At 40.4% G+C, this 25,815-nt stretch overlaps 1 protein-coding gene across 3 annotated transcripts in view; it reads left to right on the top strand.

The window, feature by feature from the left end:
* Positions 1-25,815, top strand: part of RIOK2 (RIO kinase 2) — a 57,105-nt gene that overhangs the window by 2,011 nt on the left and 29,279 nt on the right. For 2 of the 3 annotated variants that reach the window (XM_070056484.1, XM_051853609.2), the window contains exons 2-9: positions 1,097-1,235; positions 1,729-1,845; positions 6,275-6,450; positions 9,270-9,358; positions 11,279-11,470; positions 14,033-14,125; positions 15,394-15,918; positions 18,441-18,537. In XM_070056484.1, coding sequence (XP_069912585.1) covers positions 1,097-1,235; positions 1,729-1,845; positions 6,275-6,450; positions 9,270-9,358; positions 11,279-11,470; positions 14,033-14,125; positions 15,394-15,918; positions 18,441-18,537 — 1,428 coding nt within the window. Of the gene's footprint in view, positions 1-1,096; positions 1,236-1,728; positions 1,846-6,274; positions 6,451-9,269; positions 9,359-11,278; positions 11,471-14,032; positions 14,126-15,393; positions 15,919-18,440; positions 18,538-23,764; positions 24,217-25,815 lie in introns of those variants that run through there. The other variant, XM_002713932.5, reaches the window with a different exon arrangement.

Genomic DNA, 25,815 nt, shown 5'->3' with positions numbered 1-25,815 from the left:
ACCTTTTTTTTTAATATTTTTTTTATTTATTTGAGAGGTTGAGTTACAGACAGCAAGAGGGAGAGACAAAGAAAGGTCTGCCATCCGCTGGTTCACTCCCCAATTGGCCGCAATAGCCGGAGCTGCGCCGATCCGAAGCCAGGAGCCAGGAGCTGCTTCCGGATCTCCCTCACAGATGCAGGGATCTAAGGACTTGGGCCATCTTCTATTGCTTTCCCAGGCCATAGCAGAAAGCTGGGTTGGAAGAGGAGCAGCCAGGACTAGAACCAGTGTCCATATGGGATGCTGTTGCCACAGGCAGAGGATTAACCTGTTGTGCCACAACACCGGCCCAGCCTTACCTTTCGATGTGAATTTCCTGCAAAATTCTTTCACCAGCCTTTCCTTTTGTTCCATTATTTCTTGGTGATGGCATCCACTTTACAGTCTCATCTTTCATCTCTGCCAAAAAATAGACCCTGTTTCCCCAATTATGAGTTGACTCCTAAGTTCCCAATTTCCCTGTAAACATCTGCAATTGACTTTTATGTGCTCAAACCAAATCAGTCAACTTTACCCTCTTCCTTGTTTCCCAAACTACCAAAAAACATAATTTTAAATTGTACTCTTCCTCCTCACTTCCAGCTTAAATTCCTCTCTCCTTTTGCCCTCCTACATCAAAACGCAAAACTTCTTAAAGCCCTTGAAGTCCTTCCTTTGATTATCACTAAAACATTTATAGTTTTTCAAGACAACTGTTTAGATGTCAGCAGGTATTTTAGGCTTCATCATGTATCATTATCTATGCCAAGGACTCAGAATCTGTACCCTTGAAGTGCAGTAGAGATATGTTGTTAGTGATTACATATCAAATTATAACTGATGGTAATTTTGTTTCATAATTATGATTCCCCAGAAGATGTTCTAGTCAATGGCAGACTGCATATGCAACAGGGATTCCGCAAGATTGTATCACTTAGTGACATAGCAGGTGTCTTAGTTTGTGAAAGTGCAAAACTTGCCTAATAACCCATGTCTCAGAATGTATCCCTTACAGAATTTTGGTAGACAAGGCTTTATGGTAGTTATGATCATATAATGATTCCTTTCATTTCAGGTTGAAATGGGCATGAAGAACCATGAAATAGTTCCCTGCAGTTTGATTGCTTCTATAGCCAGCCTTAAACATGGTGGCTGTAATAAAGTTTTAAGAGAATTAGTGAAACATAAACTCATAGCCTGGGAGCGTACCAAAAGTAAGTATGTTTTAAGACAGAATTCGTGATTTTTTTCAGGTAATTGGTTTCCTCCACAGCAGGTGTTCCAAAAGCAACAGGTAGAAGTTGCCAGACTACTAAAGCACTAAACCAATTTAACTAATAGTAAAGCACTATTACTTCTATCATATTCTTGTTGTCAAATGCGTCACAGGGCCCACCCAGGCCAAAAGGGAGGCCAGAGAAAGGAGTGGCAAGGTCACACTGCAGAATAGCAAGTGGAATAGAGAGCTTATTGCTGCCAGCCTTGGAAAGTACAATCTGCCACAAAACTCACTCTGGCATTACATGTCAGACTTTCTGTGGGGAGGGATGAGGGTTTTTCAGACCTATCACAGATCTTTACATTTATAAAATACACTAAAAAATAATTGCTATAAAAATGAGGTGAAAAATGGATACAAATAAGCGAAAAGTCTTGGTCAAATTAATATAAGAAATTCTAAACTTAAAATTCTTCCTTTTTGTCTAGCTGTCCAGGGCTATCGGCTGACAAATGCAGGCTATGACTACCTCGCTTTGAAAACACTTTCTTCTAGACAGGTAGTCGAGTCTGTTGGAAACCAGATGGGTGTTGGCAAAGAATCAGGTTAGTGCTGTTACTGCTATTAGAATATTTTCTTTGCTTTTATTTGTATTTCACCCTGAGAAAGCATTCCTGTTTCATTTTTAACATTTTGTTCATCCAAACAGTAAATTGGAAAAGGTTATAAACATACCCTTAGTTTGGTATGTTATTGTTTTCTGCACAAGTCCTTCAACAAGAATTAATTTAATTCTAACAACTGAAATCTTTGGTAAATATTTTCTTTGTTCTTATTTTGCATCTGATGAGCTATACATTTGTAATAATTAAAAATAGGTGCCACAGAGGAGTTTAGGAGACAGTAACTACAAACCACACACACAGTTTTTCATCCTAACAATGTAATCAGGCAAAGATAAGCATGTGTAGGACACAGAAAAGGTAAGAGTAAAGAGCAGGGAGTGATTTTCTCTGTGCCGTAGCCATTTGTGTCCTGCTTTTAATTCTTTGCAGTTATATTATTTAAACTGAGGAAGCAAAGTTAACGTTGGAAATACAGGAATTATTAGGAAAGCTATGCCGAAGATTTGTGGTACTTCATATGATTAGTGTGTTTTCTGTACTGACATCCATTTTGCAGCATATATTTAGGAAGAGATGCAGGAGTGCTCACTAACCACAGCACAGGGTTGGGATGTGTGTGGAAGATGTATAAGCAGAAATAATGAAGAACCCCCTTTGGGGTAGGCTTCTGTTAATTTTTTTTAAGAAATTCGTCATATGGCAAAATCATAAATATTAAATATGAGTGTATAATTAAAACTAAGGGGCAAGTTGTTATGGCACAACAGGTTAAGCCACCATTTGGTTAAGCCACTCCCATATTGGAGTGGTGATTCAGGTCCTGGCTGCTTCCAATCCAGCTTCCTGCTAACGTGTCCTGGGAGGTAGCTGATGAGGACCCAAGTGCTTGGTCCTCTGCCACCCTTGTGGGAGACAGATGTAGTTCCAGGCTCCTGGCTTTGGCCTACCTCAGCCCTGGCTGTTGTGAGCATTTGGGGAGTGAACTGGTACATGGAAAATATCTCACATTCACTTTCTCACTCTACCTTTCCAGTAAATAAAAATAATCATACATTTAAAAAAATAAATGTCTTATTCCTAACCTATTCTCAGTCTCCTGTTACTATAGCCTTTCATATTCCTCTAGAGTTTTCTGTATAAATACTACTATATTTCTATGTATTAAGAATATATGCACATACATTTCACAGACCATTTTAATCAGAAGTGAGCAAGCAGTGCTCACTGTTCTGCATCTTGACTTTTGTCCACTTGCTGCATCTTTGATGCCACTTCACAGCAGCAGGTGCATCTTGCTCCTGGCTACAGGGCATTACCATGTGTGGGTCTCCATCTGGACTTTACTGGTTCCCAATTCAAAGTCACTTGTGGTACCTCTGCTCCTTCTTGTAAGTAGTGACAAAGTGAGCACCCTATGCAAACGTCTCCATGCGTGCACGCAAATAAGTTTGTAAAGGTATTTTTAGAAATTGAATCATTGGGGGATGTATTAGTATTCTGTGGCAAAATAACACAGATTGGTGGTATTTTTCTCATGGTTTTAGAGGCTAAAAGTCTTAAGATCAATGTGTGATGTCTCCTAAGGCCTCACTTAGGCTTGCAAACACCTGTCATGACCCTTCATGGCCTTCTCTGTGTTGCTGGTGCCTCTTCTGATAAAGATACTATTCCTGTTAAGTTAGGACACCCCCCCCCCATTACCACATTTAGCCTTAAGTACCTCTTTAAAGGGCCAGTCCCCAAACCATTGCATAGTGGGTTAGGACTTTAATTTGGGGAATTTTGGAGGAACACAGCTGAATATATAACAGGTCAATCACTTGGAATTTTGATATTATCAAATTTCCCTGCACTAGTTTGTAATCCTCTTAGCAATGTCACTGAGCCTTTGTTTTAAGAGTTGATTTTTTTTTTTTTTTTTTTTTTAATTTAAAAGGCAGAGTAACAGAGATCTTCCATCCTCTGGTACATTCCCTAAATGCCCACAACAGCAGGGACTTGGCCAGGCCAAAGCCAGAAGCCTGAAACTCCATCCAGGTCTCATGTAGGTGGCAAGGACCTAAGCACTTGGGCTGTCATGTGCTGCCTTCCCAAGTGCATTATCAGGAAGCTGGATTGGCTACCCAATATGGGATGCAGGCATTCCAAGTGGCAGCTTATCCTTTTTTTTTTTTTTTTTTTTTTTTGACAGGCAAAGTTAGAGAGAGAGAGACAGAAAGGTCTTCCTTCCATTGGTTCACCCCCAAAATGGCCACTGTAGCTGGTGTGCTGCGCCAATCCGAAGCCAAAAGCCAGGTGCTTCTTCCTGGTCTCCATGTGGGTGCAGGGCCCAAGCATTTGGGCCATTCTCCACTGCCTTCCCGGGGCACAGCAGAGAGCTGGACTGGAAGAGGAGCAACGGGGGCAGAATCTGGCGCCCCAACTGGGACTAGAACCTGGTGTGCCAGTGCCACGGGCAGAGGATTAGCCTAGTGAGCTGTGGCGCCAGCCGGCTTATCCTATTGTAATGCAGCCTGGTTTGTTTTTTGTTTTTGTTTTTGCCCCAAAGAAACCTTTTATTTAAGGAATACAAATTTCATAAGTACAACTTTAGGAATATAATGATTCTTCCCACCACTCGCCCTCCCACCCACACTCCCACCCCTCCTCCTCCTCTTTCTTCCATTTCCCAGTCGCATTCTCCATTAAGATTCACTTTCAATTAACTTTATACACAGAAGACTAACTCTATATGAAGTAAAGATTTCAACAATTTGCACAAACTGAGAACAAGTTTTATGGGTAACTCTCATAATACAACTCATTGAGCACAGAGGTCCTTCAAGGAAAGTTAGTACAGTGACTCCTGCTGTTAATTAAACAATTAACACTCTTATGTATGATGTCAGTGACCAACCGAGGCTCTTTTTTCTTCTTTTTTTTAAAGATTGTATTGAGAGAGAGAGTTACAAACGGTGAGAGGGAGAGACAGAGAGAAAGGTCTTCCTTCTGTTGGTTCACTCTCCAGATGGCCGTAACAGCTGGAGCTGTGCCAATCAGAAGCCGGAAGCCAGGTGCTTCTTCCTGTTCTCCCATGAAGGTGCAGGGGCCCAGGCAGTTGGGCCATCTTCTACTGCTTTCCCAGGCCACAGCAGAGAGCTGGATTGGAAGAGGGGCAGCCAGGACCAGAACTGGTACCCATATGGGATGCCGGCGCCATAGGCAGAGGATTAACCCACTGCACCACGGCACCAGCCCCCAACCGAGGCTCATGACATGAGCTGCCTAGGCTGTGGAAGGCTTTTCAATCCATAAACTCTGTCAGTATTTAAACAAGGCCATAAGCAAAGTTCTCTACTCCCTTCAGAGAAAAGTAGATCCTTCTGATGGCCAGTACTTTCCACTGGAATCTTACTCTCAGAGATCCTTCATGTAGAATATTCTTTGCCACAATAGCTTGGCTTTCCATGCCTGAAATGTTTTCATGGGCTTTTCATGAAGCCTGTTTCTTAACAGAAATTTAATAATTAAAATTTCCTCATGAGTAATGAGGATATACTCTAACTGTTGGTTTTACAAATAACATCCTGTTTTGATAGTTAGCAAACTACTTATTGGAAGATCTCCATTTATAGAATTATATTCTAACAATTGAGTGGAACTTATTAAGGAGCAATTGAGGAATTGAACTTCATGCTGTTGAAAAGGAAGATATTAAATCCCTCCTTTCACAGGACATTAAGGAACAATTAGATGTTTTTCCATTAAATTGTTTCCATTAGATTGTTTTGACATAACAGTAGATAAGTGCATTAAGCAATAACCTTTGACACATGGTATCTCTGCTTTCATTTATAGTAGATGTTCATATATGTTGACTTATAATTTGGAGTTGTAATTAAAGTAAAATGGTGAATGTGTGGAATACGAAGAGTTTTGCCAAAAATTTCTAGTTATATTATGAAATAAAACATACTTGAGGACCCAATGTTGTGGCAAAGCTGGTTAAGCTGCTGCCTGTGATGCCATCATTCCATATAGGCTCCGGTTCAAGTCCTGGCTACTCCACTTCGTATCTCATTCCCTGCTAATGTGCCTGGGAAGACAGTAAAAGATGGGCCAAGTACTTGGGCCCCTGCCACCCACATGCAAGACCCAGATGAAGTTCAAGGTTCTTGGCTTCAGCCTGGCCCAGCTCCAGCCATTGCAAACATTTGGAAAGTGAACCAGTGGAGAGATTTCTCTGTTCCCCCCGACCCCACCCCATCCCCCCACCCCCCACCCCCGCCCAACCCCTGTAACTCTGCCTTTCAAATAAATAAATAAATCTAAAGAAAAATACTTGATACAAATAAAGTCAGACCCAGTTAAAATTTTTAACTCAATGGAAAAAAAGTATAATGATGATCTACTTAAATCTTGGCTCTAGATATTTACATCGTTGCAAATGAAGAAGGACAGCAGTTTGCATTGAAGCTTCATAGACTAGGAAGAACTTCCTTCAGAAATTTGAAAAACAAGCGTGACTACCATAAACACAGGCACAATGTCTCTTGGCTTTATTTGTCTCGTCTCTCTGCCATGAAGGAGTTTGCCTATATGAAGGTAATTTTTAAGTCATTTTACATTTTCTAACCAAATGATACATGTACTTTGAAGGTCTTAGAAACAGGCATCAATCTGCTGCCCCCATGTCTCCTTACCTCCAGACCCAATCTCTATAATCACTGTGCTGTTCTTAGAGGGGAGAGTGGGGGGCAATCATTCTTTTTTTATTTTTTGTTTTTTAAGACTTTATTTATTTGAGAGGTAGATTTACAGAGAGGAAGGTCTTCCAGCCACTGGTTGACTCCCTAAATGGCCACAATGGCCAGAGCTGGGCTGATCTAAAGCCAGGAGCTTCTTCCAGGTCTCCCATGTGGGTGCAGGGGCCCAAGCACTTGGGCCATCTTCTGCTGCTTTCCCAGGTCGTAGCAGAGAGCTGGATAAAAAGAGCAGCTGGGACGTGAACTGGTGCCTATATGGGATGCCTGCACTACAGAGGCTTAGACTACTCTGCCAGTGCTGGCCCCTCTGTAATCACCAACTCTGTAGACTTATTTTCTTAGTGATTTCCTCCTAGTGAAGATATTTTTCATTATTATTAATACATGAAGGCAATATGTATTCTATAGTATTAACATTATGGAGCAGCCTAAAATAATTAGCGATATTGTTGCTTCACAAATCTGTAAATGGGAGTATACATGTTCAGCATGTATAGTTACAGACGTCTTTCTCTAGTTGAACATATTATATATAATTACCATCTGTAGAAACCTTTTGCATAATTAAACAAATGTCAGGTTATAAATCTGTAAATAAATGAAAAATAGTAAAAATTGTTAGCCTTTTACTTTAAGTTCAGCAAAGATTTGCTACTTATCTTTAATACCCAAATAAAATATCTTCAATAACAAAGTTTAACAGAAAATAACACTGTGTGTTTATTATTCTGTCCAATAGACATGGTAATAATTTATCTTCATTTTTTAAAATTTTTGAATTTTTGAAAATTGCTCCAGTGTGAACAACAGTTGCACTTGTTGTTCTTTGAGTCATTTTAATTTGTGTGTTATGTATTTCTTGTCTTATGTCTGTGTCTTAGGATATTCAATCAGTAGTTAAGCATCTTGATAGGAATTGTTAGACATTTTCCCAAACTGTGATAGATGTTTGCATTAAAGGACGGAAATGGAACATTTCTCTCCCAGGAAAGAAGATAAAGCTAAATGCTAGACAGATACTGAAATCTCCAAGGTTATCATATGCTGTCAGTTCAGGCATGTTTCAAATGGTCTTCATTGAAAAACACTCTTTAAAAACAAAGCAGACAGGAGCCAGTATTGTGATGCAGCAGGTTAAGCCACTGTTTGCAGCTCCTGCATCCCATAGCAGGGTGCCCATTCAGTTCCCAGCTGCTCCACTTCCAATATAGCTCCCTGCTAATGTGCCTAGGAAAGCAGCAGATGGTAGCCCAAGTGTTTGGCCCCTGCCACCCATGTGGGAGAGTTGGTGTCAGTGTGGACCAGCTCTAGTTATTACAGCTATTTGGGGAGTGAACCAGTGGATAGAAGTGTCTCTCCCTCTCTCTCACTCTGTCTTTTCAAATAATCAAATTATTCTTAACAAAGCAACAAACAAAAACTGGAAAATGGGGAAGTAGTTTAGTTCATCTCCACAGAAGGCAGGATGTAAAATAGAAAACCCTTTAAAATTCAGTTCTGGGATAGGATGGGGTAGAGTGAAAGAGTGGATCCCAAAGATCTCATGCACTGTTTCTTAAAGGTGGGAACCTGATACCAACACACATGGACCATGAAAGAATTTTTTAAATTATGTGTTGAGTTTAGAGAAACTTCAATACAGCAAAAGAGTTGGTGATTGAGTGGGAGTTCAGTAGAGTCATGAAGTTTGTATGTGACTTACCTGTAAGGAGATGATGTGCTTTGCAAGAAAGCTAGTGTGGGCAAAGACATGAATGGATTTGAGCCCTCTCTGTATAAGCGACACTGAGATGATTTCTCTGACTGTGCTGCTGGGTGCCTGTTAGTATTTGGAGAACTAGGACTGGAAAAGTAAATTAAAGAGAACCAGGACAAACTGTGGGTTTGTTTTGTTGTTGTTGTTTTTAATGGAATGTGGGCCTAAGTATATTTGTCTAATATTGGTACATAGATTAGATCAGGTATACTAGCTAAAGCCAGAATCCTGGTGGAGACCAGGCATAAATGACAAAGGTCTACTTAGAAATGCTAGCATTCCAAATGGCACAGGGCATAAACCCAAGGTACTTTGAAAGAAGTGGTAACATGGATTTATAAACAAGAGGAAATTAGGTGTAGTAAAAAAATTTAGATCCATTTGAGTCAGACTACTGCTGTTTCTGTGTTTGTCACATGATCCATTTATTGTGGTCTCAGGGAAAGATCAGTGGTGCATGAACTAAAGGGTCTGCTCTTTACAGTCTACTTTATTTCCTAAAATGCCAGAAAACAGAGTTCCCTACGTACCAGTTTGTTTTCATTTGAATAGTTTAAGCACATTTAAGCAAGTGACAGAGATTTATAAAGTAGGAAATATCCTAAAAGACCTTGAGTTTCTTGAGGACAAATATTTTTGTGGTATTTTTGTAATTTGCACAATGCATAATATTTAGTAAGTGTTCATTTTTGGCAGAAAAGTGAATTCAAGCAAATTTTAGTTTAAAATTTGTTTTTATGTGTAGCTTATTCTACATAGTAGTTAAGCAGTACATGAATAACCATGTGTTAATTATAATTTTGTAAAGACTTATCTGCTTTGTTTTGGGTTTGGGAAGGTATTGTTTTTTAAAAAAAATAATGACTTCTTTAATAGCTTATACATGTTTTGCTGTGTTTTAGGCATTACATGAGAGGAAATTTCCAGTTCCAAAACCAATTGATTACAATCGCCACGCAGTGGTCATGGAGCTCATAAATGGCTATCCTTTGTAAGTATTCACTACTGTCCCTGAAATCATGGCTCAAGTTTGGTTGATTGGTGTTAATAAAAGCTTTTTTAAATTAACATACTGTTACTTTTGGGAGGTTAGAAATTGACTTAAGACTTTAAAATTGAAAACTCAGTTTCATTCTGATAGTATGGACTTTGCAATCTCTATGATTCATTCATTCATTTATTCAGTAAGTTCAGCAGTGACCCAAAGTCCTTTCCTTGCAGAATTTACATTCTAATGGAAGGAGACTTGCAGTAAATAATTGAGCAAGGAAATGCAGTGTTTCAAGTGGTATAAGTGCTATGGACAAAAATAAAGAAGGGTAAAGAAGATAAGAAGTATGAAGGTTGAGATGAGAGACCGCTATTTTGCATGGCGTGGTCAGGAAAAGTCTCATTAGTGAGGTGAAAACTTATCAGTGCAGAAACTTGAAGAGGAAAGAAACTATGCAGCTATATGAAAGGCTATTCCGAACACACACGTCTCAGGTGAGCATAGAGTGTTGTAAGCAGTGAAGAGACATCACATTTTCATAGGGAAGCTCTGGCTGCTATATGAAGAACAGAGACTTGGGGGAAACAAAAACAGAATTAGGAAGATGAGTTACGGTACTCTTGTCGAATCCAGCAGGAGAAGAGATGATGGTAGCTGTTACTGCTGTGATAGTCCAGATGTGGTGGAAAGTGGTCAGATTCTGGTATGATTTTCAGGGAGAACCTGATTGGTTGGGGATTGGATATGGATGTGAAGGGTTGAGTCAATGATAACAGCAAGGTCTTTGGCCTGAGTTACAAATTAATAGAGGAAGAAGTTGCCACTTAGAAGCAGGAAGAATAGTTTGGAGTTAGAGGGTGGAGCAGAATCAGAGATTCTGTTTTGGGCAGGGTAAGTTTGAGATGTCTCAGAATCCAGGGGAGCTGGTGTATATATAGTGTTTGAAGCCATGAGCCCAGCCTGATCACCATGTGTGAATCCTACATAAGAAAAAAGAAGAGGTCCTAGGATCAACTTTTGAGGAACTCCAAAATTTAGAGGTCAGGGAAAAGTTGAAGAACCAGTAAAAAAGACTAAGGAGGAATGATCGGTATGGAAGGAATAAAACTTGAAGAGCATTGTGTCCCAAGAGTTAAGTGAAGGAATGTGTTTCAGGGAGGGCACAGACCAGAAGTGATGATGACCAGGATTGACCTTTGAATTAAACAATGTGGAAGTCATTGGTAGTCTTGGCAAGAGCATTTCATTAACAAGAGGTGGATGAAAGCCTATGTGAAATGGGTTCATTAGAGAAGGAGAGGGAATAAATTGGAAAAAACCTGTGTAAGAGTTTGGCTGTAAAGAACAAAGAGGGGCTGATATTGTGGCTTAGTATATAAAGTCGCCACCTCCACTGCCAGAGTCCATTATGTGCACCAGTTTGTGTCCCAGCTGCTCCACCTCTGATCCAGCTCCCTGCTAACAGACTGGAAAAAGCAGCAGAAGATGGCCAAAGTGTTTGGGCCTCTGCCACCCATGTGGGAGACTTAGATGAAGTTCCTGGCTTCTGGCTTTGCCCTGGCCCAGTGCTAGCCATTGTGGCCAGTGGGGAGTGAATTAGCAGATGAAAGGTCTCTGTGTGTCTCTCCTTCTCTCTCTTTGTAACTCTGACTTTCAAATAAATAAGTAAATCTTTAAAAAAAATAAAAGAAAACCAAAGGAAAAGCATAGCAGTAATAGAAGACAGAGTCTAAGCAGGGTGGCTTTTTTTTAATTTATTTGTTTTCTAGTACTTGGAAGGTATTATGTTTGCTGGTAAGAATAAGGAGAAAGATACTGGGAAGATGGGTTGGAAATAATATATGTGCATATACAAACATACTTTTATTAAAATCATAAATGAGTACGTATATTCTCTCTTCGTATGTAAAATACCTTCAGGTGTCAGATACATCATGTTGAAGACCCTGCATCTGTATATGATGAAGCAATGGAACTAATTGTCAAACTTGCAAATCATGGGCTGATTCATGGAGATTTCAACGAATTCAATCTCATTTTGGATAAAGATGACCATATCACCATGATTGATTTTCCACAGATGGTTTCAACTTCTCATCCCAATGCTGAGTGGTATGTACTGAAACTGATTCTGGATGTGAGTGTGTTTAGGTGTGATGAAATCTTTTTTCCCCCTATAATTTTCCAGTTCTTGTGTTTTTCCTCATGAGACAGTCTTACTCCTCAGTATTTTAAGGAGGAAAAAATGTACTTTGATCCCATTTTTAAAACCTTTTCACATGGCATTGTGGCATAGTAGGTTAAGCTGCCATTTGGGATGCCTACATCCCATATCAAAGTCCCAGTTGGAGTCACAGCTGCTCCACTTCTTGATCTGGCTTCTTGCTAACGTATACTTGAGGCAGCAGATAGATGATGGCCCAGGGACTTTGGGTCTTTGCCAGCCATCTACCTACCCACTTGAGTTCCCAGCTCCTAGCTTCATCCTGGTCAGCACCAACTGTTGGAACAAGTGGTTAGAAGATCTCCAACTCGAACTTTCAAGTAAATAAATTTCAGAAGAAAATTAAGCTTGTATATTGGGAATTTGAAGAATTGCCTTTTTTAATGTAAACCACAGTGAAGATAGTATAAAAATAATTTGGATTACTCTGTTGTAATTTGACAGTCAAAAGTCAAACTTTGTTAGCCGTGGAACCCTTTGTTCAGACAGTTTTGAGTGGAACCGTGGTTTTTAAAGCAGGTCTGTGCCTACTCAGGGACATGGAGTGAAGAGCCCTCAAGCCACCACCACGTGCTCTTCCCCTTTCCTCACTTCTCCATGGTCACCTTCAAGAGAGCTTCAGCAAGCACAGCTTAGTAATCCTAATGGCCTTCGAAAAAGGTGTGGTGTGGGACTAGGCTCAGTTGCCAAATTAATGATAATTATCTTCGTTTTCTTTTTTTTTTTTAAGATTTATTTATTTATTTGAAAGGCAGATTTATAGAGAGAGGAAGAGACAGAAATCTTTCATCTGCTGGTTCACTCCCCAAGTGGCCACGAAGGCCATGACTGGGCCTGGTAAAAGCCAGGAGCCTTGAAATCATCCAGGTTTCCCACATGAGTGGCAGAGGCCCAAGTCCTTTGGCCATCCTCCACTGCTTTCCCAGGGGGATTAGCAGGGAGCTGGATCAGATGTGGAACTGCCAGGACTCAAATCACTGCCCATCTGGGATGCCAGGGTCAAAGGTCGTGGCTTAATCCTCCTGTTGTTTTCAGCTTTTATTCAATTAGTAAAAAAATTCATGTGAAATTTCCATCACTTGCACAGAACAGCATCACTTTTGTACTGTTATAATCATATTTTTTACTTTATTTAGCCACTTAAACCAATAAGGTTGTGAAATGCAACCTTTTCCTTATTTGCTTGTATTCCATGATGCAATTGAGGGTAATCAAATTACAAGTGTGTGTGTTTTTTTAACTCCTATTTAGTTTTATGAGAAACAGCTTTTCCCTAAAGTAACAACTGGTGTGTGTGTGTGTGTGTGTGTGTGTGTATAATTCTTGTAAAGTTTAGGATTGAAGCAGTTTTATGTTATGCTAGAGAAAGAAATGTTACTTAAAAATAATTTTTAAAATTATTTCCAGCAAAACAATACTAAATATTCATGGCACTTGAATGATCAGTACTCTTGGATGATGACTAATCATCATTTTTATTAATACAGAGTAGCAGAGTCACACAATAAAGAACATCTGGGAACCACCACAGTTAGAGAAGGAATTGATGACAGGTTATGATGTTCCGAATGATTTAATTAGAATTTTTATGAACCCTAGTACTGGGGAAAGGAGTTGGGCTGAGCACTTGTGGTTGAGATATGATTAAGCCCTGTCACTTTGCTTTTGAAGAAACGACTAGTTGGGGAGATAGGAGTGTATGTAAAATGATCAGTTTTAAAATATACTAAGATTTTGCCAGGGTGCCCTGAGCGAAGAAGAGTGATATTGTCTTCCCTATTTCCAAACTTCTTTCTCAAGATAGTAATTCAGTTAAAATTTAATGACATAGTCAGCTCCATGTCATCCTGTCTTTAATTCTTCATTATCTAGAAAGCTTCTAGAGAATTGAATCTGTTCTTGCTGCTCTATGCTGACTTAAAAAGCAAACTGGTATGCAGAGGTCCTTCTACACTCAATCCAGATCAGCATGTCTTCAGATTGGGTGAATGTTTTTGATAATTATTGTATATTATCATAAACATAATTCAGTAGTCCCCAGACCCTTCCTAAGGAGTCATTAATCCCTTTTTATCTGGTTTTTCCAATTGGCTAGAGGCTCTGGCATGTGTTGCCATTGGGAACACAGCCAGCCGACTGGGAACTAAAGAGGGTAAGTGTCCTCGGGTTCACACTCACTTTCCCTTAGTATGTCCTCATATTCTGAGTCATGCTATGAGAAAACCTCGACTTCCCTACCCACAGGAACTGTGTTAAAACTTTTAGCCCTTGAACTTTCCTCAGGTTTTTCATTTTTAAACACAGGCTGCTCTTTTGTATCTCTTTTTCCTCTGTAACATCTTTCTCCTTCCTAGAAGGAGCAGGAGTATCACAGTAAATGATAAGGTAACGTGATTGGCTAATGAAAAAGCTCACAATGCCTGTATCAAAAATGATTCTTCCTTTTGCAGGTATTTCGACAGAGATGTTAAATGTGTGAGAGATTTCTTCATCAAACGTTTCAACTATGAAAGTGAGCTTTATCCAACATTTAGTGACATCAGGTTTGTACTCCGCATTGCTTAAAATGATAGGACCTTTTCAATATCTGGTTTATTTAGTTCGAAAAGTTAACCCTTGCACCAAAAAAAAAAATATATATGTAGTGATCTTTGACACCTAATAATTACTGTTAAGGGCCATTGTTCTGTAGCATATAAATGAAATTTTAAAACTTGAAAATTCCTGCCTTGGGGCTGGCATTGTGGCACAGCAAATTAAGCTGCTGTCTACAATACCAGCATCCCATATCAAAGACCCAGTTTGAGTCCCAGGTGCTCTGCCTCCGATCCAGCCCCCTGCAGGGCCTGGGAAAGCAGTGGAAGATAGCCCAAGTACATGGGTCCCTGCCACCATGTGGGAGACACCACAGAAGAGGTCCAGGCTCGTGGCTTCAGCTTGGTACACCCTCAGCTTTTATGGCCATTTCAGGAGTGAACCAGCAGAAGAAAGAGCGACCATTGAGGGGTGATCCAACGGAAAAGGAAGACCTTTCTGTCTATCTCACTGTCCACTCTGCCAGTCCAAAAAAAATAAATAAATAAAGAGCTCACTTGCTCTCTGTCATACTATCGCCTTCTTTTTTTTTTTTTTTTTCCTAAGATTTATTTTATTCTTTTGAAAGGCAGTGTTACAGAGAGAGGTGGAAACAGAGGAGGTCTTCCCATCCATTGGTTCACTCCCCAAATGGCCGCAGCGACCAGGCATAGACCAGGCCAAAACCAGTAGCCAGGAGCTTCTTCCAGGTCTCCCATGTGGGTGCAGGACCCAAGCACTTGGGCCATCCTCCGCTGCTTTCCCAGGCCACAGCAGAGATCTGGATTGGAAGTGGAGCAGCAAGACTCAAACCAGCACCTGTATGGGTGCCAGCTCTGCAGGCCAGAGCTTTAACCCACTGTGCCACAGCACCAGCCCTGCCTTTCAAATAAATAAAAATAATCTTTGAAAAAAGTAAAGGAAATACCTGTTTGGTCCTTTGAGATACTGCTAAAGAAATTTTAGCCCCCTTTGGAAGTTAATTTACCAAACTAATAAATATCAATTGAATTTTTGTAACCTTCTTATTAGTATGTGTTATAAAAAGTCATTTTATTCTTAAAATGACAGCATGTCATTTATATTTGCGTATGTAATTTCTGAGTATTAGGTTGTAGGCAAAGAAAAACCTTTAAATGTTTTAACTATTAAACTCACTTGGGAATCAGAATTTATCAAATAATGGGTACTTAGATAACTATGTTTTCTTTCCCTTTTCAACTCCTTTTTTCCCTAGGAGGGAAGACTCTCTGGACGTGGAGGTCTCTGCCAGTGGCTACACAAAGGAGATGCAGGTGGACGATGAACTGCTGCATCCACTCGGGCCAGATGATGGGAATTCCGCCACAGAGCGGGGGTCTGACTGCTCACTTTCTGATGAAGAGGCATCGGAAGAAGCAAAGGTCTGCAGGTCAGAGAATGAGAGTGAAAAGAGCTCTGTGGATGAAGCAAGTGGCCACTGTCCCAGGTCACCTGGAGAACTCGAGCAAACAAAGCAGGACAGTTTATTCGGGGAGTGTGCTGGCATACACGTGTTTGAAATGACTGGATTCAGTCAGGCTTTGGAGGAAGTGAAAGGACAGGTTGTTGAAAGCAATTTAACAACTGAGCTTTCTGGGGAGAAAAACAGAACTGAAAATGGCACGTGGCAGGATGGTCTGACTGGTCCCGGAGGAGTCCCTGCTGGCCCTGAGGAGTGTGAAGACGAGTGCCCCGATCTGATTGCACTGTCGTCACTAAACAAGGAATTCAGGCCTTTCAGGTATAGATTTTTGTTGATTGCTTTTCTGTGTCGAATCTTTAAGTTAATGGGTTTTTTGGTTTTTTTTTTTTAAAGATTTATTTATTTATTTGAAATCAGAGTTACACAGAGAGAGGAGACACAGAAAGAGAAAGACAGAGAGAGAGACAGAGGTCTTCCATCAGCTGTTTCACTCCCCAGATGGCCGCAAAGGCCAGAGCAGCGCCGATCTGAAGCCAGGAGCCAGGAGTTTCCTCCAGGTCTCCCATGTGGGTGCAGGGGCCCAAGGACCTGGACCATCTTCTACTGCTTTCTCAGGCCAAAGCAGAGAGCTGGATTGGAAGTGGAGCAGCCAGGTCTCGAACCAGTGCCCATAGGGGATGCCGGTGCTTCAGGCCAGGGCATTAACTTGCTGCGCCACAGCGCTAGCTCCTCTAAATTAATGTTTTAGGGGAAAACAAATGATATGACAGTTTCATTCGCTATAATGATGGGTAAATGAAAGTCAGATAGCCTTTTTTATATTTAAAACTCAAAATATCCTTTACAATTGACCTGATTCTAGGCAGCCTATTGATTAAGCTTCATGTAATTCTGCCTTATACTACAAACTGATGTCTCATTATAAATTAATGAGGTTTTGGGTAGATATATTTTCATAATTATACATCTCATGTATGTTTGATTATTAAGACGTAAACATGTAAAACATGCAGTAAATGTGCTTTTCTGTGTCAGGCATCTAAAGTGAATTTACTCTGGTATTTTGAGCTTTCTGTACTTTTGTTCCTGTACAGCTAAAATCATATAATGGCATTGTGTTTTTAAAATTTATGTCTTGGAAAAACTAATCCATGAGGCTAAGCTTAGATTAGCAAAAGTTCTAAAATTTGATTTTTAGATTTGGGGTAGCTTGTCCAGAAACCAGCTGTAAGTTAATAAATAGTAATGCAGAAGTTAAAATTAGACCAGAAATACATGTTGACACTTATATTTTAAGGTTGTCTTTGTTTTTGCAGTTTTGTATATGAGACAAAGTATGAGAGTTTTGCTCCTTGTCCATGTAGTTCTCTATCTTAAGCCTCAAGGCTATTGCCATTTGAGTCAACTTGGAAAATTAAGCGGACACTTAAGAGACAAAAAGTCAAAAATACAGTCGTTCGGGATTCTGATTGTATTACTCTGGATTCTGTAGAGAAACAAAACCAACACAAGATATTTACAAGTGTTTCTCAATTTGCAGTAGGATTATATCCCTATAAATTCTTCCTGAGTTGAAAATATCATCAGTCAGTAACACATTTAATGTACCTAACCCACTGAACGTTCTAGCTTAGCAACACAGCACGCTGTAAACAATCAGCTGTCCACCTTCATAACTGCATGACTAAGAGGTGCAGCTTGCTCCTGCTACACGGCATCATGAGAGAGAATGCATTGAATATTACTAGCCCAAGAAAAGATCAGAATTTGAAGTATGGTACTTACCAAATGCATATTGCTTCTTGAACCATCATAAAGTTGAAAAATCTGAAGTTGAACCATCAGAAGCCAGGGACTATTTGTATGAAGAATTGGCTCACGTAGTTATGGAGGCTGAGCAGTCCCCCAATCTGCAATCATTGCTGGTGGAGTCACAGGAGTGCCAGTGGAATATAGATCCAGACCAGACACCTGACAAAGAGGCAATAGTGTACACTCCAGTCAGAATCCAAAACTAGAAGGCTGATGGGCCAGCTCAGTCAGGCAGAGAGAGTAAGTTGTCCCTTGCTCTGCCTTCGTGCTCTCTTTGGGCCTTCAGAGGATTGGGTGAAGCCTGCCCTCATTAGGGAGTGCCGCTTCCAGAATGCTCTCACACATGCACCCGGAATAATATTTAACATTGTAACCAGTTCACGGTGATGGAAAAGACCTACAAAAGGATAAATGGTCTTCTGAAGAGATAATAGGAGTAATTATTTGTTCTCCCTTTCTGGATACATATTAGGTAGAGCTTTTATTCAAGGTAGAAGCAAAATATGCTGAAAAAGTTGACTATTAGAAGTTAATGTTGTCTGAATTCATATACATTAAAATTCTGAGCAATGTGAAAACAATTTTTCTACCTTAGTAGAGCAGACTCAGAGTACTCTCTCTGGTCTCATTATTTCCACATTGTTTAACAAGGTGACAAAGTCTCAGAAATTTAAATTGGGAAGAGCAGTTTTGCATGGTTCAGTAAAAGGAGAGGTTTATTGGAAAAGAGGCATATGAATTGTGGAAGAATAGTAAATTTTGATGGCTAAAACATTTTACCAATTTTAAGATGTTGATATTGACAAGAAGAATGCTGAAAAATTAAAATTACTGATACGTTAGACCGAAGTGTTACAGTTTTAAAAACTTCATAAAAATTTTAAGTATAATATTAAGTATAATAATGTTTCTGGCATACTTTATACCCAAGTTTTACTGTCCTGCGGGGGGGGGGGGGTAATTTAATCAAGTATGATTGGTTGCATTGCGAAAATTAAGTTGATTAATTATGGGGCTTTTTGTTTTAGAGATCAAGAAAGTTTGGGAAATCTTACTCAGTGTAGAACAAGAACTCTGAGTGTTACTTCTGCAGGCAGTGTTGTAAGCTGTTCAACAATTCCTCCGGTGAGTATTCACTCAACATCTGTCAAAGGTATATTGGGTCACTACTGTGGATCGGTTAGTGAATTCAGACACTGTGAAGACTACAAGGTATGCAGGACTCAGACATTTGTATTGCCTGAGTTCACTTTTAGCTAGAGTGATCAAATCTTGCAGGGGAAGAGCAGCACATAAGTGAGATTGACTTAAAGGATAAAGTCATAGAAATTTAGAACCAAGGGACACTGGATTTTCATGTGGTTTGGTCCCTTCATTTTAACAGGAAGTTGAGGCCCAGGTAGGTTATGTGACTTTGCTCAAAGTTCCCTGACCAGTGACAGCTTGCAAATGAAGTGTGGTGAAACACCAACTTCATTCATTAGCTTGTTCTTACATTTTGAAGGAGAAGAGTAGGTGATTTTTAAATTTTTGGTGTCTCAAGTTTTTGTTGGACCCTTTGGATGTTGGCAGCAGTGTCCAAAGAAATTTCAAGAGGGATATTTTCTGGACAAGATTGGGCACAGTGCAACTCCTGCTGAGCAGCAGTTTTGTCTGCCAGCTTCCTTTCAGAGCTAACCAGGAGTGTTTGAGAGAGAATCTTACCCCTCACTGCAAAGCCATTCTCTGTGGCCCATGCAGCCTTGGCTCTCCTGCTCACTGATGGCAGTATTGTGGAAAAATGCCACCCTCACTGCCATTTAGGAACAGTGTGAACTTAGAAGTACCACTGTTTTGGGATGAATGAGACAAAGCTACTCTTCATTTTCCTATTCCTCTCCTGAGTCCTTTGGCTATCAGGTGAAGGACACTGGTGTGTAAGCCTACAGCACATACCCCTGCTTCCTAACCGGACTTCTAGATTAAGCAGTGTTTTGAAAATTGTAACTTCAGGTAGCTTTCTGAAAATTTATTTTCTGTCCACCATTAAGAAAGTAAAGCACGGTAATTTAGCCATATTTTTCCACAAAAATGAGTGTTGGGTTTTCCCTTCTGCCTAAGGAATCACATTGAGTACAACTGAAGCTGGGTATTAGTGATAAACGTTATAATGAGCAAAAGAAGCTAATAAAACCAGATCTAATCAGATGAAAGTAAATTTGAAAGAAAATAAGTTTGTATTCCTGAATTTTTTATTCCAAGTCCAGAAATTCTGTCAGTAAGCATGACTGTATAACCCAGTGCCTGGGTTCCATGGTGGACTCCAGCTGCTGCTGATTCACCTCCCTGATAATTTGTACCTGAGGAGGCAGAGGTATTCGCTCAAGCAGTTAAATTCCTGCCACCCATGTAGGAGACCTGGATTGAGTTCCTGGTTCCTGGCTTCATGCCCCAAGGTGGGAGACCTCTGCCTGTTTTGTTCTCTCTGTCTCTCAAATAAGGGAGAGAGCGAGCGAGAGCGGAGAGAGAAAGAAAATCTCCTTTCAAGTATTATCAACCTATCTTGTCTTTATTATGGATTTCTCACACTTCATTATTGCCTGTACACTCAATTATTGGGATGTATTTACTTTGCTTTCTTTGGTTTCTCATAATCAAAACATTTCTCCAATGTCTAATTATAGTAGTATAAGATTAGTAATTATATACAAAGAATAGTTAGACAAATTGCTAATTCATGCTACTTCCTTAAATTCTAAGTTATGCTCGCTTTGTGTATGGAGATGATGGCACTGCTGTTGTCAGAACCCCAGTTAGAATTGTATTTGCATGTTTTACCTCGTTGTTTTTTGGTTTTTTGGTTTTTTTTGTTTTTTTTTTTACAGGCAGAGTTAGGCAGTGAGAGAGAGAGAGAGACAGAGAGAAAGGTCTTCCATCCGTTGGTTCACTCCCCAAATGGCCGCTATGGCCATCGCGCTGCGCCAATCCGAAGCCAGGAGCCAGGTGCTTCTTCCTGGTCTCCCATGCGGGTACAGGGCCCAAGCACTTGGGCCATCCTCCACTGCCTTCCCAGGCCACAGCAGAGAGCTGGACTGGAAGAGGAACAATCAGGACAGAATTTGGTGCCCCAACCGGGACTAGAACCCAGGGCAGCGGCCATTGGTGGGTGAACCAATGGCAAAAGGAAGACCTTTCTCTCTGTCTCTCTCACTGTCCACTCTGCCTGACAAAAAAACAACAACAACATTAACTTAACGGTTGTTTTGGTATCAGTACAGAGCCAAAAGATTTGTGTTTCTTGAAATTATGGTTTTAAGATCTGTTCCTTCTTTAAATATTTTCTAGTTTCTACTTATTGGCCATTTGTGAACTCTATTCTTGCTAATCTTTAACAGAATTAAATTGTAATTAAACAGTAAAGCATATTTGCTTTTTTTTTTTTTTTTTTTTTTTTTTTTTTTTTTTTTTTTTTTTTGACAGGCAGAGTGGACAGTGAGAGAGGGAGACAGAGAGAAAGGTCTTCCTTTTGCCATTGGTTCACCCTCCAATGGCCGCCGTGGCCGGCGCATCGTGCTGATACAAAGGCAGGAGCCAGGTACTTATCCTGGTCTCCCATGGGGTGCAGGGCCCAAGCACCTGGGCCATCCTCCACTGCACTCGCTGGCCAAAGCAGAGAGCTGGCCTGGAAGAGGGGCAACCGGAACAGAATCCAGCGCCCCGACCGGGACTAGAACCTGGTGTGCCGGCGCCGCAAGGCGGAGGATTAGCCTACTGAACCGCAGCGCCGGCACCATATTTGCTTTTTAAGTAGCTATGCGTGTGGCTACTATCTAGTGGAAGAAGTTTTTGGCTGTAGCAACAATAAAAAAAGAATGTGACTTCCATTAATATTTACATACTCCTTAAAGTAGCACACAAGTCTTTTATTTCATGTTTGCATCATTTTTAAATATATTAAGTAGGAATTTTCTCCCACTGGATTGTTTTGTTTGTTTGTTAGAAATTTTATTTTATTTGAGAGTTGGAGTTACAGAGAGAGAGGGAGAGAGCTCTTCCATCTGCTGATTCACTCCCTAGATGGCCAAAACAGCCTGGGCTAGGCCAGGCCAAGTCCAGGAACCAGGAGCTTCTTCTGAGGCTCCCAAATGGGTAGCAAGGGCCCAAGTACTTGGGCCATCTTCTGCTGCTTTTCCCAGGCCATCAACAGGAAGTTGAATTAGAAGTGGAGCAGGGCCGGCACCGCGGCTCAGTAGGCTAATCCTCCGCCTTGCAGCGCCGGCACACCGGGTTCTAGTCCTGGTCAGGGCGCCGGATTCTGTCCCGGTTGCCCCTCTTCCAGGCCAGCTCTCTGCTGTGGCCCGGGAGTGCAGTGGAGGATGGCCCAAGTGCTTGGGCCCTGCACCCCATGGGAGACCAGGAGAAGCACCTGGCTCCTGCCTTCGGATAGAAGCGGTGCGCCGGCCGCAGCGCATCGGCCACAGCGGTCATTGGAGGGTGAACCAACAGCAAAAAGGAAGACCTTTCTCTCTGTCTCTCTCACTTTCTCTGTCCACTCTGCCTGTCAAAAAAAATAAATAAATAAAAGAAGAAGTGGAGCAGATGGGACACAAACCAGCACCCATATAGGAAGCTGGTGCCACAAGCAGCGGCTTTACCTGCTGTGCCGCAATGCTGGCCCCACGTGCTGGTTCTTAACGTGAGGAAAAATAATCATGTAGGATTTGTAAATTGTTCTGAACCTAAAGGGGAAACATGCATTCAGTCCGTCGTCTCCTTATTTTGCATGACATGGTTACCCTTGCAGTTTCATCAAAGTAAAGAATAAGAGGACGACTAGAAGAGGACTTGGAAGTGCTCTGGAGGCCAGTCTGCCTTCCTCCAGTAGAAAGCTGGTGCCCGTGCTGCTCTTCCTTCTCAGACTTTCCATCTCCTCTCTGTTGGATGCCTCTCTCCTAGTCCTGTCTCCCTCTTGTTCACGGCTTTATTCTCCATAGCTACCAAAGTTTTTGGAATGAAATGGTTTTGGGAACTTTATTATTAAAGATGCCTTTGTTCTGTCATCACGCTTGACTGGAGGGCTGATTAAGTGTTCTATTTGTGGTTCGGAAATCATTTTCCTTCACAATTCTGCAAGCATTGCTCTGACTTGAGGCTTCTAGCATTGTAGTTGCAAAGATGCCATTCAGACCCCAGATTCCAAACTCTTGCAGAAGTGGGGAGGCAGCGGTGCTGCTTGGCTTCCTGGGGTAAGAAGGGTGCTGAACCCGTTAGCCAGTTCTGCCGTCAGTCCCGACACTCACGGAATGTCAGGTGCTTCCATGTCTCGGGCTTCCCAGATGTGGGTAGCTGCCTCTCCTCAGTGTCAGCCTCTGTAGAAACACGTCTGATTCCCCTGCTCCATTTCCCCTCCTCTCACCTCCTCCCACCAACAACCTTTAAACGAAAACAAAGAGGGAAACTTGTTTACAGCTGTGTATGGACTGTAGTCTGCTCCACTATAAAATAATCCCACTCTGCACTTTGACTCGTCTGACCCACAGCTTTATATTCTGCAGCCCAAGAAACAGGACAATAGGAGACTAGTGCTTCTGGCTCCCTTTTATCTCTGAAATCCATTTTTCTTTGATTTTTCAACTCAGCAGTTTCTTAAGTGCCTCTTTGTGCCAAGCATATGCTGGGACACATGAAGACAACCTCGGCTTCTTCTCTTGAAATATCATCTGCCTTTGTAGGAGACAAGCTGGATGATGCTAGGTTATATACAATTAAGTAGAAGCCTGAAGTGGTTCTGAGAAACAAAAGGTCATTGTGGACTGAATATTTCAGATTTCATCCTCATCATGCAAATCATGTGACATGTGTAGCTTGGGTCCTAAAGAATAATTTGAATGTACAAATCGTTTTCTATGAGAAAGCATTCTACAGCTCCAAAAAAGCTGTATGAAAACTTTTCCCTGCTAGCTGATGCCATCAGGTCATTTCTACAGCACAGTTATGAAAGTATTCTTGAATATACTGGCCAATAGTGAATGCTTTAGAAAATAACTTCATATTACAAAATGGACCACTGGAAAGCAGAGTTGTTTTTTTTTTTTTCTGCTGTTCATGGTGGACACTAGGTGGCGCTATGATGATATGTTATCTAAAGAACTGTGCACTGTACTTTTTGCTATAGGGGTAAAATCTGTTAGGAATTTCATTTCTCCCATTTTATAACATTTTTTCTGTTTTATTACTGGATCATATAGTGCTGCCAGTGGAGTTTTTAAAAATACACTTTTAAAAAGAAATTTGAAAAGTATCAGCAAATAGAGATGTTTGTTTTATCAAAATGATTCACTATCCCAAATACTAACTTCTGAAATCTTTCCAGGAACTGGTAAAACAGAAGGTAAAACGTCAATTGACAAGACAGCAAAAATCAGCTGTGAGACGTCGATTACAGAAAGGAGAAGCAAATATATTTACTAAGCAAAGGAGAGAAAACATGCAAAATATTAAATCAAGTTTGGAAGCAGCCAGCTTTTGGGGAGAATAACGTGTTTTAAGATCTTGGATAGGGACTGGCATTGTGGCACAGTGGGCTAAACCTCTGCCTGTGATACCCATATTTTAGTGCTGTTTTGAGTCCTGGCTACATTTGGGAAAGCATTGGAAGATGGCCCACGTACTTGGACCCTGCCACCGACCAGATGAAGCTTTGGGCTCCTGGCTTTGACCCAGCCCAGCCCTGGCTATTTGGGACATGAACCAACGGATGGAAAATCTCTGTGTCTCCCTCTCTGTTGCTCTGCCTTTTAAATAAACAAATACTTTTTAAAAAAATATCTTTGATAAGCCTAGTGTGTGTTTTAAGCTACTATAACCCCCATTTCTCTCCACCTTTAGTTTTGTTTTAAATAGAGGCCAGTATGTGAATACATACGTAGTGCTCCTTTCATCTATAAATTTCTCATTCAATATGTTTTCCAAAGACTGTTTATGGTAATTTTGCTGAAGAGTCTTTTTAAAAAATAATTTAGATAGCTATGGTAAGTCTGCTAAAATAATTTTTTCGAGATAAGTTTATTAGAGATTTTTGTATTTTTTAAAAAATCATTAATCATTTTGCTTTTTGGTCTCTACCAAGAACAGGTAGATTATACTTGTTTTTAGATCCCAGCTCTTAAACTTACTAGGAGAAACAACTTTAAGCAGTTCATACATAGTTATCTTTTCCTCTTCTGCCTCAGTTTTCCTACTTGTGAAAATGGGATTTCTAACTGCTGTGTATGATTGTTTTGAGGATTCCATGAGCCATGCACATCAAGCAGTTAGAAGAGTGCCTAACACATTATATGCATTCAATAAAACACTATTAGGATGATGAATGTAATGCCGTTAGCCTTTCTGAAATTCCAGTGAGGTGGCTGAATTTTATTTGGCCACTGCAAAAGTTCATTGCCTTTCATTTTTGTTGAAATAATATGTAATCAATTAATAGATTGATCCGTAACACTGTTGTGCCACTAGCATTGGTAACATGGCCCTGGAAAGAGAAACTTTAAAAGAGAGTCCCAACATGGTATTTACAGTTGCCAGCTTTTATGCAGATCCAAGCAGGAGTAGAAAGATTGGGTAGAAGGAGGTAGAGGGGATGAAGAGAGAAATGTTCCCCTTTTTTTTTTTTTTCAATGTTTTATTCATTGTTCATTTATTTGAAAAGCAGAATGATGGAGTTTCCATTTGCTGACTAGATGCCTGAAACAGCCATGGCCCAGCCAGGCTGAAGCCAGAAAGCAAATCGGCCCAGCCCTAGCTATTACTAGCATCTGGGTAGTGAACCAAACAAATAGAATCTGTGTATTGTGTGTGTTTGTTTCTCAGTCTGTATGCCTTTCAAATGAATGCATAAATGAAAAACTTTTTAAATTATTTTCCCTTTAAAAACTAGATATTTCTTTAAAAAGGAGTTTATAATCAGTGAAGATATGAAGGTGGGTGCTCAAGTAAATGCATTCACCTTTAGTGAAAACTTGCCACTAGATGGCAGTGTCACTTCATAGTCACCAGTTGGAATACAGGAGATTTCCTGAGAGTGATACAAACAACAGGTTCACCTTTGGAAAATTAATTCTAATGGTTATTTGCAAGATCCTCTATTATCTAATAAACTCATATAAATTTATAAATGCAAGAAAATATCAAATCCAGTTCCCTTGAATATTGGATTCTCAAAATATGTGTATAACCCCACTTTGAATTTTAGATATGCCTTTAAATTCAGTGGTTTTTTTATCTGCTCTAAAGCATTTTTATAGCATAAATTATTGTTGAAGACAGCTTAATAGAACCACAACATGTTTATTTTGGAGTACATTTTCTTATCCAGAGTGCTGAAAGCAAATTGTGAATAAAACTATGACCTCATCCTGTTTAGCTTTT

Source organism: Oryctolagus cuniculus, chromosome 14 (genome assembly GCF_964237555.1).
Source record: "Oryctolagus cuniculus chromosome 14, mOryCun1.1, whole genome shotgun sequence".
Classification (NCBI taxonomy): Eukaryota; Metazoa; Chordata; class Mammalia; order Lagomorpha; family Leporidae; genus Oryctolagus; species Oryctolagus cuniculus.
This window is presented reverse-complemented; position numbering and strand designations above follow the sequence as displayed.